At 39.3% G+C, this 13661-nt stretch overlaps 2 protein-coding genes across 6 annotated transcripts; both read left to right on the forward strand.

Moving 5' to 3' along the window:
- The first annotated feature begins 843 nt into the window (after positions 1 to 843).
- On the forward strand, positions 844 to 2769 carry LOC138617978 (protein PIGBOS1). 2 transcript variants are annotated; one of them, XR_011310692.1, is made up of 3 exons: positions 844 to 962; positions 1730 to 2022; positions 2418 to 2769. XR_011310692.1 is itself a non-coding variant. In XM_069693370.1 (2 exons), exon 2 carries the CDS (start codon positions 1775 to 1777, stop codon positions 1931 to 1933), a length of 159 nt encoding a protein of 52 aa, XP_069549471.1. In that variant the 5' UTR covers positions 844 to 962; positions 1730 to 1774; the 3' UTR covers positions 1934 to 2092. The 2 variants fall into 2 exon arrangements, 1 of the variants encoding a protein (XP_069549471.1); XM_069693370.1 differs by lacking the exon at positions 2418 to 2769 and having other exon boundaries at positions 1730 to 2092.
- Positions 2770 to 4112: 1343 nt separating this feature from the next.
- Positions 4113 to 13071, forward strand: rab27a (RAB27A, member RAS oncogene family). Of its 4 annotated transcripts, none has more exons than XM_069693553.1 (6): positions 4113 to 4489; positions 9863 to 10031; positions 11318 to 11403; positions 11521 to 11624; positions 11976 to 12093; positions 12800 to 13071. In XM_069693553.1, the coding sequence occupies exons 2-6, from the start codon at positions 9879 to 9881 to the stop codon at positions 12993 to 12995; spliced, it is 657 nt and encodes a 218-aa protein (XP_069549654.1). In that variant the 5' UTR covers positions 4113 to 4489; positions 9863 to 9878; the 3' UTR covers positions 12996 to 13071. The 4 variants fall into 4 exon arrangements, with proteins under 4 accessions (XP_069549654.1, XP_069549651.1, XP_069549652.1 ...); XM_069693550.1 differs by having other exon boundaries at positions 4117 to 4489; positions 11976 to 12099; XM_069693551.1 differs by lacking the exon at positions 4113 to 4489 and adding an exon at positions 4512 to 4852 and having other exon boundaries at positions 11976 to 12099.
- Positions 13072 to 13661: the final 590 nt, after the last annotated feature.

Genomic DNA, 13661 nt, shown 5'->3' on the forward strand with positions numbered 1-13661 from the left:
TGATTGGTTTAAAGTTTCACCGACATGCATGATGCAACGTTTGTTTTTTATTCTAAGACCTTCAGAGCAGTTATCACCTGTAATGATCTCTCCTAATTTATTGATCTGCTCCTTCTGCAGCTCAGGTTTTACATCTGGATATTTAAATTCATGTAGTTCTGCTTTCTACATTGTATTTATATCTCAGTTGATTTTTTTTTTTTTGTTGGTCCTCACAAGTCAATAATTACAAAATAAATACATTTTTGATGTAAATATTTGATATTTCTACCTTTTAAAATAAGTAATATCTGATATGAGAACAAGTTAAAGCTCTCCCAAATTTTTTTAGCATACATGACCCTTTCCCTTGCTGACCATGTCCCCAGACTTCTTAATTGTCAAAATTATGATTAAAACTCAAATGTATAGCTACAAAGAAGTCGTCATTTTATTCACATTACAAACCTACTATTTAATAATTGAGAAAGCAGGTCAAAATCTCATCTTCATAAGTTAAACTTACAGCACACGATGAAACTTTTTCACAAGCCAGAATGATACGAAAACTGAGGAAGAGATCTCTTTTGTAATCAAAACTATTTGACAAAACTACCTTTTGTGAAGTAGTAATTCTTTACAAGTTTTTGTTTTAATGACTCCTTGACTCCTTGTTGCTACTTTTACTAGATGTACTGTATTGCAGTGAAAATGATTAAGATCAGATCAATGTTTTTTCAAAAAATGTTTTGTTAAAAACGGGGAAAACCAAATAAAAATCAGGCAGCATATCACTGCTCTGTCCACTAGGCGGCGCCACGGAGCTTAATACTGTTCTTCTGCCACAATTGAGAGTAGAAGAAGAATGCTCTCCTGCCATACATAAGTGTACTGGTGGCTGTTTCTTGAGCTTTTACCTGCTTGTTCTTCTGTCTGTCTGTGTTTGGTGATTATACAGACACATCGTATGAACTGCTTCCTCGGTAAGTCATGAATGTTACAGAGAGCCGCTTTTGAAGCAGCTAAAATGTCACGTTTGATTTGGATTCAGCTCATTGTTCAGGAAACTATCAAGCCAGCAATCGCCTTGTTCTGATATCCGGTCTGGAGATTTCAAAATAATACTCATCAGAGTGCATTTCATTCTCAGGGGAAGTCGTTTTCAGGTCAGGGAAGGGATCAGCTTTCTATTGCACATTTAAATAACCATAAAAACAGAACAGTTGGACAGTTTAATGAGTCTGTGGAGTCCTCACTGTCTGTGTCATTAATTAAAGTATCTATTTAAGTGCAAAATATTAGTGTCCAATAAACTACTTGATAATCATACCTGTCAGTATAAGGTATTTTTTTTATGTCAATAGCTTTATTTGGTTCCAGACGCATCAAATTAATCAAAACCTTCATTCAGTTTCTGCAGAAAATAATAATACACATATTATGGACTCCATATCAGATAGAATACATTTTCCGGCTTTCAGCTTCAGTCTTTTGATGATTTTAGTCTTGGAAGGTGTTTCAGTGGGAAATTTGAACTTATCGTTATTAAAATAAGCAAAATCTTTACTGAAGGTTTTAGAACATGGGAATCTATTACACTGTTCAGTATATAATATGTCGTGTTAAGATCTTGATGGACTGATTGAAAATTTGCAAGAACATGTGACATTGAACAAATCATAGGAAATCCAAAATGACAAAGACCCTTTATATTGTGAAGTGTCTTGACACCACGTCATCGTTCTTTCAGGATCATCTTGTGTCTAAAGATTGGCGTTCCTCACCAAAAGAAGTCATGTTTCGACGAAGACTTTCTTTCACACAGCTGGCCTTTGCCACAGTGCTCGGAGTTGCTGGTGGTATTTACATCTACAGACCTTATTTCGAGCCAGTGCTGAAGACCCCAGAACAGCAGAACCAGGATGTGCCAACGAAACAGACTGAAACGGACTGAAACAGTTCATCCCTCCCAGGAAGTACCTCAGCTCATGGACAGAAGCCTGAATGATGAGAGGCTGCTGGACTGTCACAGACAAAAGACAAGTATGGATAATTCATGCTGTTGTTGGTTGCCCTGTGTGTAAATGTACAGAATAAATAATATCTTTAATAATCTGTATTCCTAAATTATTTGTTTCAAAATTACACTTCTCGCGTCACTACACAGCTGAGTTCATCTCCGATGCATACAAAGGATGTCAGTTTAAAAAAAGTCGAATTCGTCCAAATCTTTCCTGTACTGTTATTCTCGCTGTCGTATTTAGAAGATGAGAATATATTGCGTTGCATATTGGCTTTGTGAATCAAAAAAGCACAAGGATACAGTAGCTCTTAATATATTGCTCTTCTAGTGGTCTAGAGCTGTTCATTAGACACATGTTTGTACCAGTGCCAATACCTTCACATTTTTCACCCACTGGCTGTTTTTTTTCCCACAGGGATTAACTCTTCTACAGAAAATGAGGACTTTGGTCCACAGAAGCCTGGAAAGAGTTCACGTTTTGTTCCACTACATAAAATACATTGTCTGTGAATTATGAAGCCGTGCAACGTTAATTTTTTCAACAACTAATTGTACCAATAATGTACCAATACAACAATGTAAATATAGTCCTTTAGAAGTAAAATAGAAAAGCTATACCTCAATCCCCTCCCTCAGTGTTTTAAAGCACCATGCAAACTTAATCAGTGGCTTATAACACTGCAATGGGGTTATAAGCAGATATTAGAGCATTTTAAACCAGTGTATATTAATGTACATTATTTGTCAAGAATTAAAACTTTTCCTATGACAATTTAGGATTAATATATTATTATAGTTGTGTTTCACCATACTGTCATTCATTACCAGCTTCTACTCATGTGTCTTCTCAGTCCACATGGACACATGGTTACTACTGACAATGGTTACAACTGAGCATGGTTACCATGGTTACTACTGACCATGGTTACTACTGACAATGGTTACAACTGAGCATGGTTACCATGGTTACTACTGACCATGGCTGCAATCTGCAGTCTCTCACACCTGCTGGCCGTGAGCCTATAAGCAGTTTGTGGAATAAGTTCAGGTCCTTTATTTCAGTTAAAGTACTAATACTTCACAGTAAAAATATTCCACTACAAGTAAAAGTCCTGCAGTTAGTACTTTGCTTTAAACAATTGTGGACTTTGAGTATATTATTTAACACACTTATTTAAGGAAGTGCTCATCTTATCTACTTCATGCACTGTTGAGTAGTTTGACGTGACAAGTACAAGTATGTAAATATTATCATATTATCAGCAGAAGGGAAGTAAAGTATCAAAAGTGAATGTACACTGGGCAGAAAATGGTTTCTGTTTTACTTTTTCACATGACAGTTTTGGATTCATGTTATTCCTGCATTATGTGTCAGCTGTATTTTACAGCTGTAGTTATTTAAGGAAGTGCTCATCTTAACTACTTCATGCACTGTTGAGTAGTTTGACCTCCAGAAATGCATCATATTATAAGACCATCATATGTTTGTAGAGGTGCTGGGAGAGCCATAAACTCTAGAAAGTCAGCAAACTCAGATTATCTGTTTTCAGCTTTGTGACATTTTGCAGCTGTGGTCAGATAGGAGAGCTTGTTGCCTTCTAATTATAAAGTTGGCAGTTTAATCCTCGGTCCCTCCTGTCCACATGCCAAAGTGTCCTTGGGCAAGACACTGAGCGCCAAGTTGGTCCTGATGGCCGGCGACCTTATTGCATGGCAGCTCTGCCACAATTGGACTGTGAATTTGAAAGGTTATAAAGGACGATATAAGTGCAAAACATTCACCATATCCAGCAGTGGTTTTAAATAGGCCTACTTTATTTCCCCACAGAGTATGTCACATTCAACATATAAAACCACTGGATTTGTAGATAAAGGTTTTTCACTGGACAGTAAGTATGAAAACTGACTATTAAAAGTAACTAACGCGTTCAGTAGCGGAATAAAAAGTTCGATACGAGTTATAAAGTAACATAGAAAGGCAAAAACTCAAGTAAAATCCAATTAGATAAAATGTATACTTGAGTACAGTAACTGAGTAAATGTACTTCGTTACATTCCACCACCGGTTGTTAGTTCCTGGTTTCCATGCGGATCCCTCAGCGTGACGTAGGAGCAGCGTAGCTTAGAGACCGGAGGGCTCCTGGTGCGTGTGTGTGTGTGTGTGTGTGTGTGTGTGTGTGTGTGTCGCTCCGGCCGTTGGTGTGTTGTAACGTGCCGTTTCCTTCAGTTAGCTAACGTTAGCCGCGCGAGCTCCGTGTGGGCGGAGCCGTGACGTCACACCAGCAACGACGACCGCACGGAGAGTCAAGGTGGTGCTCAGTGTTCACGAAGCTGCTCTCATGTCAACTAACAGGCCAGCGGCGACGGAGAAAGTAAACTCCTCGTTTATTCACACCCTCTAGTCTTTTCGACTACTTTTTTTTTTTTTTTTTTTTTTTTTAAAGACCACCGAGACCCAGCGCAGCAGGAAGCGACGCCCCGCGGCGGGTGAGTACTTCAGGAAATGTCAGTCGAACAAACCTGCCTGTAGCATCTGTCAGGAGTTAGCCAGCGGCTGAAAACTTTTACTGCACTCGGAATATTTGCTTCAGGAACAGCCTCACATGGTGAAAGACCGCTGGCGTTGGGAAACATTTGTACACCTGCCTTATCCCCCCCTCTCTCTCTCTCTCTCAGGGCTGTCAGCTGGCTCTAAAAACGGATTCAGACAAACAGTAAAACTCGGGTCTCTCCCACTTCAATCTTCTCACGTCCATCACTCGGGTCAGACGTATGTTGGCAGCAGTATGTCTGACACAGGAAGATGAAAGTCTTCAGTCAGTTCACTGTTCTTTGCAGGATCCATATTAGGTTAAAAAAAAAAAAAAAATTTAAAAAGTGATTATTTTTTGGTTTGGCCTGAAAGGTCACGTGACCCTCCCGGTAGCAGACACGAGGACCAGCTGTGGGACATTCGACTTTGTGTCGGTTAATCGATTTGAGTGTTTGTTCGTGTCTGGAAGTGGGAATGAGGATAATGTGCTTCTTCCTGTTTGGTGCTGCTGATAAAGCCTTTCAAGGCATTTTAATGCAAGCGACTTGCCCATCACTTGTTCTGCTCTTTGTTTTACTTAACTTGTTGAGCAGTTTATGGTAGTTGCATATCCGGATTTTCCCAGGAGCTTCCTGCCTCTGTGTTGGACAGGGTGGGTCCTCCACTTTATCCTTGACAAATGATTAAAGCTGGTTTTTGTTTGCCGCCCCTGGCAAACACAGCCATTAAGAAAACTTCAGAAGTTGTCAAGGTGCAGCTCAGTGTTTCTTCAGTTTTGCTTTAGTCAAACTTGTTTCAGACCCACAAACGTCTTGGAGATTAAAACGTTTGTTCAAGAGAGTCCTGGCCAAACAATGCAGAAATAAAAACAAGGTACAGACAAGCAACATGAATGCAAATATAATAAAATAATAATAAAAAAAACCCCTGTACAATCTTAAAAGAACTTTCATCCTAGAAACACTTTAAACCAACCTGTTAAACTTATAAAAACATTAAAAAATTAAATTAAAAAAAAAGGCCAGCATTTCTGCCACTGATTCGGTCAGTACAACATGGTGTCACCAAAAAAACTACTAATATTTGAAGCCACTGCCAAACCATATCAGCTGATCGAGATATGTTTTAGGTTAAGTAGAGATGCAGATGCAATACAGGTGCACATTTTCAGACATTGTTGTCCAAAAATCATTTAAGTAGTGTTTAAAAGAAGATAATGATAGTAATGTTCTTTTTCTTCTAGGGATACACTCAGGGCCTGATTAATTAGGAAGCTAATTAGTTTGTGGTGGACAATCCTGTGTTGGACTGGTTAGAGTTCATACAACATGGGCACATGATCTGAACTTAGTGCACCAAGATGTGGGCTCAAAATTGGTTAACAGTGCAGGTTACACTTTATTGGAGCTAAAATGGTGAGTTGATAAATCTTTATTTGGTTGACAGAAAATGTATCTGCAACTATTTTCATAATCTGCAGCTTTTTCATTTTTTGAGCAAAAATACCAGATATTGCCTTGTTTTAACCTCTAGATTATGAAGATTTCCTGCTTTTCTCTTTCTTATGATTACGAGCTAAATATCATCGGCGTTGGAATTACAGTTATTATTTTCTTAAGTTGTGAATACATTAGTCCCAGACAACATTGCAGCTGAATAAATTACCAGAAACTAATTGACAGTTGGATTTTGTGGCGTTTTTGTGCCCTTAGGATAGTTTCCTTTGACTGGTCGATAATAGCATTATCAGCCCGTTTTGTGGCATGTTATTGAGATAGCTTACTGCATTTATGGTTCCTCATATGACATTGATAATGGCATGTTACCAATTCAACACATAGCAGTAAAAAATAGATTAAGCTTTTGATTTTTTTTTTTTTAAACCAACACTGCTTTTTAAACGCTGCTTGTAGGCCTTTTTTTTTTTTTTTTTACTGAAGGGGAGTCTGGTATTATGTGACACCTTAATCTTGTAGTACAACAGGGACTCGTTTGTTGTCTGTTAAAAGGTTGTGGGAAACATGAGACTGTCCGGTATTATCTACTTTTTCAAAATTAGTTTAACTTGCACAATTTCTAAGGACTGAAAGGTAATTAAGGAAAGTTAATGTATTTAGATGATAACTGGCAGACCTCTGAGCCACAGGCCGCGATTCACTGCGAGGGTTTGGATTTTATTGCAGAGACGATTTAGAGAGGCGGTGTGGCCAATTTTTTTGTGTTTTTTTTATTTATGTCAACCGTTGTCCACCTCTTGTTGACACGAGACCAGCTTCGTGTGTTTCATTCGGAGACGTGCCCGTCCAGTGGAGCAGGACAGGTCGAGACATTGTTGTTGCAGATAGGTTTCTGCGAGGCAGCATGAAGACTGACACTTCTGGTTCTTTCTGATTGTGTTTACTGCACTCAGTGTTTTCTTGCACAACACTAACGGAAGATCGTACTCAGCCATCAGACCTCGCTTCCTTTTCACAGCTGTGATAGGACTGGGGAGTGCAGTGTGACGAGGAAATGGCTTTGCAATTTTAGATTTCTGCACAGTGTACTTGACATACTCATTGTACACGATCATTGACATTTACTTAATTTTCTTGCACAATATTCATTCGTTAACGTGGGGTTAAACTATTTGCGTATTGAAGTGGGGCTCACCGAGGAGTTGTCTGGTTAGCCTGACAATAGTCTGCAGAAATTTGCTGAAACAAACTTCACTCCAGCAGTGTGGTTTTGCTTTACTGTGTCACTGCAGTGACCTGGTTTCAGCTAAACCAAACAGGATTAGTTAAATGCGATGCTTATTAGTGATAATTATTCGGTGTAGTTGCGAGTACACCTAATTAACTACAACTGTGCTTTTCTAGTTTGCAAGTTGAAATGCTGATGCAATCGTATTATAGAATAAATCCTACTTTCATGAGGGCTGTAATTTATTGAAACCATTTTAGAGAAGTATTTATTCAACATCATGGTCAGATTTGGGTTTTCCTTGTTGATATACTGAGATCCCAAAAAGTATTTGGACACTTCATTCACACTTAGAAATGTATAAACTTTATTGCATTGACACCCAATAACGGCTTCACTAAAGATCACAGTTTCCATTTTTGTGTGTTTAGTTTGCATGCAAAACTGTTTGCCAACATCTGCTTGCCAACATCTGCTTGCCAACATCTGCTTTGACTTCCACCTCCGTGCACCTTTATGGCAGCCAGGTTGGAGTTCTTCCTCCGGGTTTTTCCTCACAAACTTTCCACCATCAGATCCATGTTGGTTTAATTTGGACTCCCATCTCCATATTATATGTACTTGATTTTACCACATTAACTCCCCTGACATCATGTTGGGATTTGACTCTATATAAATAAGTACTCACTCTGTACCCATACATCCTGATTCAGTTTTGAAATATACAGTTTATTTATTCGGATAATGAAATATGGATATCCAAAGCATGTTGAAAAATATTTACACCGATCTTTAAAACAGAGGAAACCATACGATGAAGAAAAATCTAAATGTAAAAATAAAAACACGAACCTAAAATCATATCCTCAAAGGCGGAGGGAATTTACAACGCGAGCAATATTGTCTAAGAGTTGGCTTTGAGATGAGTTTTTTTTTTAATATATATATTGAGCAACAAGTCCAACCTGAGCTTCTTCTAGCAGGCCTGATGGGATGGCTTTAAAAGTTATAAATAAAACCTCATTAATAACTTTGAACCCACCCAAGTCAAACCAGGTCCATGAGCAGGAATGTGGACATCATAGTTCCAGGATTTATTGGTTTTAGCTCGCCAATTATGGCTACGTAAGTGCTCGTAGCACCATTTCCATCACAGTGCATTTGTCATGGATCTTGATTTTGCACGAGACCTTAAGCTGCTTATGGCGCCAGATAAAAGGTTCAGGGGGGGACACGGTGCAAGAATGCAGCAACGCTTTTCTACGCAGTGGTCATATGATACAGCTGCACTCTGCTTTTGTATTGTTTTGACTGTAATTATTCAGCTGTGACGAATGAGAACGTTGCATCCAGTTGTTGTAATGTAGTGTGGTTAGGTTAGGTAATTACTTTATTAATCCCCGAGGGGAATTTTTTTTTTCACTACAGCAGCATACAGAAGGTTCTTATTGCCATTGAGCAAATGTAAGAAAATATGTACTTCTGCACTTCTTAATTACAACCTCGTTTCCAAAAACGTTGGGACACTCTGTAAAATATAAATAAAAACACAATGCAATGATTTGCAAATACCACAAACCCATATTCTATTGAAAATAGACCAAAAACAACATATCAATTGTTAAAAATGGAGAAATGTTATTTTTTTTCTGGAAAATATAATATATGCCTATTTTGAATTTTATGCCAGCAAAAAAATTTTTTTTGGGTGGCAACAAAAGACTGGAAAAGTAGTAAACTTTCTCCGTTTCAACATATCATGTGTTGTCTTTAGTCTATCTGCAATCATTTATGGGTTCATGTGATTTGCAAATCATTGCGTTCTGTTTTCATTTACATTTTACACAGCGACCCTACTTTTTTGGAAACGGGGGTATTTCAAGGGTGAATTTCACTGAACTTTTTACATCACATTACAGAAGAAAAGGGATTTCCACCCGAAAAATGTTGCATAAGTGGTGTCATTTCGTCACTCATTTTACTCAGAAGAACCAGACTTTGATTGTAAATTCCTGCCTCACCTGTTTGTTTCACTAACTGGCTGTTTGTCCAGTTAGTGTGGTTTGTTTGGGCTGCTGTGAACGCTGACACTCAAACACCTCTGAGATCTGGCAGCTGTATTAAATATCACTCAAACAGAGGCAAATACTGCATTTGTTGAGGACTATTTTGTAGAACGGATGGAAAGTGTGCTGGTGTGCAGCAGCAATGATGTAAACGTGTAGGTTTGACTTAACAAAACTACAGTGATCAGACCAGAAGTGGGACTTTATTAATGGGATTTTTTTTTTTTTTTTGGGCTGCAACAGTAGAGATCTGGTGGACGGAGGAATGTCTTCATCCCCACACAGACAGTACTTGTTCACTTCATTGTTGATCTGCTTCTAGTCATGACCGCCCTTATCCTTTAAACTTTGAGGAGAATCTGGATGTCGCCTGATGTTTGCTTGCTTTGATAAGAAACAAACTTCTACCGACGTGACGGTCCAGTTTTTGTGCTTTGACCAGGTTGTTACAGTCTCACTGCCTTCACTGGTTAATTGGGGGGGATGAAAACCAAACACCGCTTCTCTTTTAGATGTATTTCTGTGTCAAATCTGGTGATTGTTGGCTGACTCAGTGGTTTTGTTCATGTGTTTCAGATATTAAGGTGTCACTATGTCTGATGGGGACTATGAGTATCTCATCAAATTCCTAGCCCTCGGTGACTCCGGCGTGGGGAAAACCAGCTTCTTATACCAGTACACTGATGGGAAGTTTAACTCCAAGTTCATCACTACAGTTGGAATTGACTTCAGAGAAAAAAGAGTGGTAAGTCGGGGTGCTTTTCTCAGACCATGTGCAGAATCGTTGGGATTTCCTTCTTCGAGTTGTTTAGTGAAGGCGCACATTGCGCTACAAGCTTGTGATGCAACGTTAGCTCGTGGCCCCGTGTGCTTCGAGCGTTTGCGGCTGCCTGATTAGGGGCTTAAATGCCTTCCCACCCTATTAAGTAATACTCTTGTAACAAAAGAGCGCTTGTGAATGTTGCAACACAAATCGGAGAAATGACTAATGTGGGAGAACAACAGGCAGCACCCTCCTCAATAACAAAGCCTTCATATCGTAGGCAAACAGCTGAGCGGTGTTCATGTTTACTCTATTCTCTTTTTAATGCTGCTGACTTCCAACTCGGGAAGAATACAATCCGACGCCTGAGGAAGCTCTTTATCGTGGCCATGCTGGATATTTAGTCAGTTGTGGCCATCGTTCGTCTTGTCAGGAGAAGTGTTTCCATCACTTCTGAGAAAGAGAAAGCGGTAGATTACTGTATGCAGATCATTTAAAAAGAAACATTTTGCCTACTTTGATTGAAAATGCTGCATTAGTACTAAACCATCCACTTAAAGAGTATCAAGGTGAAAACACGTCGGTCTTAACTTGCACAACTTGGAGCTGTGCTGCGATCTCAAAGAAACATCAGACCGTGTTGAGTTTCTCTGCTCCGTCTGAAGTTTGATCAGATGTTTAATGAGATGGATGCACCAGTCATCCTGCGGCTGCCTGGAGGCAGCAGCATGCACCCGGAAAACCTTTGACAGGTTTCAGTAGCTGCTGGTGTTTACTGCACGCCTCACAGGTCAGACATGTTCCAGAGATCAAAGAGAGGATGAGACTGGTGTTATTTAATGACGTCAAATTGATTTTGTTTGTTGAACTTGTTTATGGTATGAAACATAGTTTCTCCCCTCCACACCTCAGCTGAACACGGACACTCAGTTGTAGCTGAAACACCTCCAGCTAAATAAACCAGAGTTACTCTTTACTTTGGGGCCTTTGGTTGCTCTCCTCGCAGGTTCTTGCAAAATTAACAAAATATATCGAGAAAACTGATTGAATTGATCGATAAGAGTAGCTGCAGGGATGTTGCCAACTCTGCCTTGTTTAGTTTTTTTCTAGAAGAGGCATAAGTGCAACTACACCACACTGCACTCCTCACCTCACAGCAGGCTGTGTTTTTTACAACATGACAGATGTGGGATATGATTTTTACAGCTGTTTATAGCAGATTGATTATCAGGTAAATATTGGAGCTGACGTGTCTCTGTCTCTGTCAGATGTACAAGTCAACAGCTCCAGGTGGAACTTCAGGCAGAGGACAGAAGATCCACATACAGCTGTGGGACACCGCAGGGCAGGAGAGGTACACCAGCTACTACTAGCTCCTTCTCAACCTCCTCAAGTATCTAAATATGCCTTTATCATAACTAATTACATTTCTCATTTAGTGTATTTCTCCCCTCCCCCCGAATGATTTCAGGTTTCGAAGTTTGACAACTGCTTTCTTCAGAGATGCAATGGGGTTCCTCCTCCTGTTTGACCTCACCAATGAGCAAAGTTTCCTCAACGTCAGAAATTGGATGAGTATGTCACCTGATGTATTCAACTAAATGTACATTTTGTTTGTCATGAAAACGGAAGATTGTAACAATAAACAGCTCGTGATTAGTTTAAGTCAGACAAATACAAGTGAGCAGGGCATTTGATAAATCTATATTTATTGTTGGCTGCCAAAATTCTCACGCGCATAAAACCTTATTGTGTCTGTTGGTAGTGTGATTAAAACATCTTCACATCTTATTCTAACCTGATCCATATTTATATCTCAGGTGAATATAATGAATTAATAATTACTTGAAATCTCTATCAGAAGTTCAGATATTACACATTAAAACCGGACTGATCACAGAATGAATGGCTGAATGTGTCTTTCAGGTCAGTTACAGATTCACGCATACTGTGAGAATCCAGACATCGTTCTGTGTGGCAACAAATGCGACCTGTCGGATCAGAGAGCGGTCAGGGAGGACGAGGCCCGCGAACTGGCAGAGAAGTATGGGTACGTCTTGTCTGTTGCTGATCCATCTGTACACCAGCCGCTCCCTCAAACATTTGTCAAGAAGGCAGTGGCTGCAATGTTTGCCAGAGTCTGTGCATGAAAATGGAAGTCGAAATGGATACTCCTCGAAAAGCAAATATTTGTGTACACCTGTAAAATATCCTGCTCTGGTCCCATCGGACACACCTTTCTAAAAACACAGATATTGTGGTGACGTTTCTTTAAATGTTTCCAACGCCTTCAAGAGAGGAATATCTCTTAGTATACAACATAGCATATCAGTACCGCCTCTGCCAGACATCATTTACCATCTCCTCAAACGTTTGGGGTTGATCTTGTGGGTTTTAACAGATTATCAAAGATTCTTCTTCTTGTATTTCAGTGTTTTGATGCTCATTGGACTCAAAGTAGCACATTTAAAAAAATACAAAGTTTAAAGAAGGTTGTCGCTTTCACGACGAGATCAAAACCAACAATAAATTGATCCTAGTGAAGCTAATACAGATATCAACATGTTCCTCTTGTGATAAAGACAAGCAGGCCTTGGAGTGCAGACGGGTGTAGAGGGGAAGCTCTGAGAGAAGGGTTCAAAAGTTTGTTGGTTTTCGCAGCACTGGGCAAAAATTTGAAAAATAACTAAAGGTTTGCGTTGCATTATTCTTTGGTCCCATGTTCATAACCAAGACTTGTTTTCGTGCAGAATCCCGTACTTTGAGACGAGCGCCGCAAACGGGCAGAACGTCAGCCAGGCTGTGGACATCCTGCTGGACCTCATCATGAAGAGGATGGAGCGATGTGTTGACAAGTCCTGGATCCCCGACGGGACCGTCCGCGCTAACGGACCCGCCAACCTGGACATCTCGGAGGGCTCGGACAGAAGCAAGTGTGCATGTTAGAATAGTTTTAGTTACACATCTGTGGTGGAAATATAGGAAGTCAAGTATAACAAAGTGGAAGTTTGCATATGATGTTCTATGTTAGAAAAACTTAACGTTATTTGTACCTTTTGCCCAACGAACCAGAGTGTTACAGATTTATTCACTTACGGTTGTCAGTACTGAGGTAAATGCCTTTTTGAATTCACGCTTGAATTTATACAATGAATCTTACGAGTAATTACTTCATATTGGTTGTGTGTGGGATATTTATTTCTTATGATGCTTCGCTTAGATGTCCAGTTTGATATTTTTTAGATGTACACTTAGTCCTATACATCTGAAAAAAATGTTTTGCCATGTCACATGTTCTATAAATGTACTGTTAATGCTCTTAACCTGCTGTAAAGAGAGGAAAGTTAATCTACGGGTGTCATTTTAGTAACCTTTAGGTCATCAGTAATGTACTACTGAATGTCCAGCTCAATGCTGTAATCTCACCACAGGAAATGCAGCTCACATTGCCAATCAATATTCTTTTATTTAATTCTCCAAATCTGTTTAGTTGTTTGGCTGTGAAACATTAATTATGGAATACAGCTTGACTGAATCATTGGCACATTATTATTTACAGTTTGGGCCAAAAAATACATACAATTGTTTACAGTAGTTTGATAATGGAAATAA

The sequence above is a fragment of the Brachyistius frenatus genome, unplaced genomic scaffold (genome assembly GCF_029030835.1).
Source record: "Brachyistius frenatus isolate BFR_SWC_R1_liver_20210118 unplaced genomic scaffold, ASM2903083v1 Contig_15, whole genome shotgun sequence".
NCBI classification, from domain to species: Eukaryota; Metazoa; Chordata; class Actinopteri; family Embiotocidae; genus Brachyistius; species Brachyistius frenatus.

What these genes read in the sequence shown, in the direction of transcription:
- LOC138617978 (XM_069693370.1), top strand. Translation starts at nt 1,775, where the DNA reads ATGTTTCGACGAAGACTTTCTTTCACACAGCTGGCCTTTGCCACAGTG.
- rab27a (XM_069693550.1), top strand. Translation starts at nt 9,879, where the DNA reads ATGTCTGATGGGGACTATGAGTATCTCATCAAATTCCTAGCCCTCGGT. An exon ending in GACACCGCAGGGCAGGAGAG is followed by an intron (nt 11,404 to 11,520) that starts GTACACCAGCTA and finishes GAATGATTTCAG; the next exon opens with GTTTCGAAGTTTGACAACTG. An exon ending in CAACGTCAGAAATTGGATGA is followed by an intron (nt 11,625 to 11,975) that starts GTATGTCACCTG and finishes TGTGTCTTTCAG; the next exon opens with GTCAGTTACAGATTCACGCA.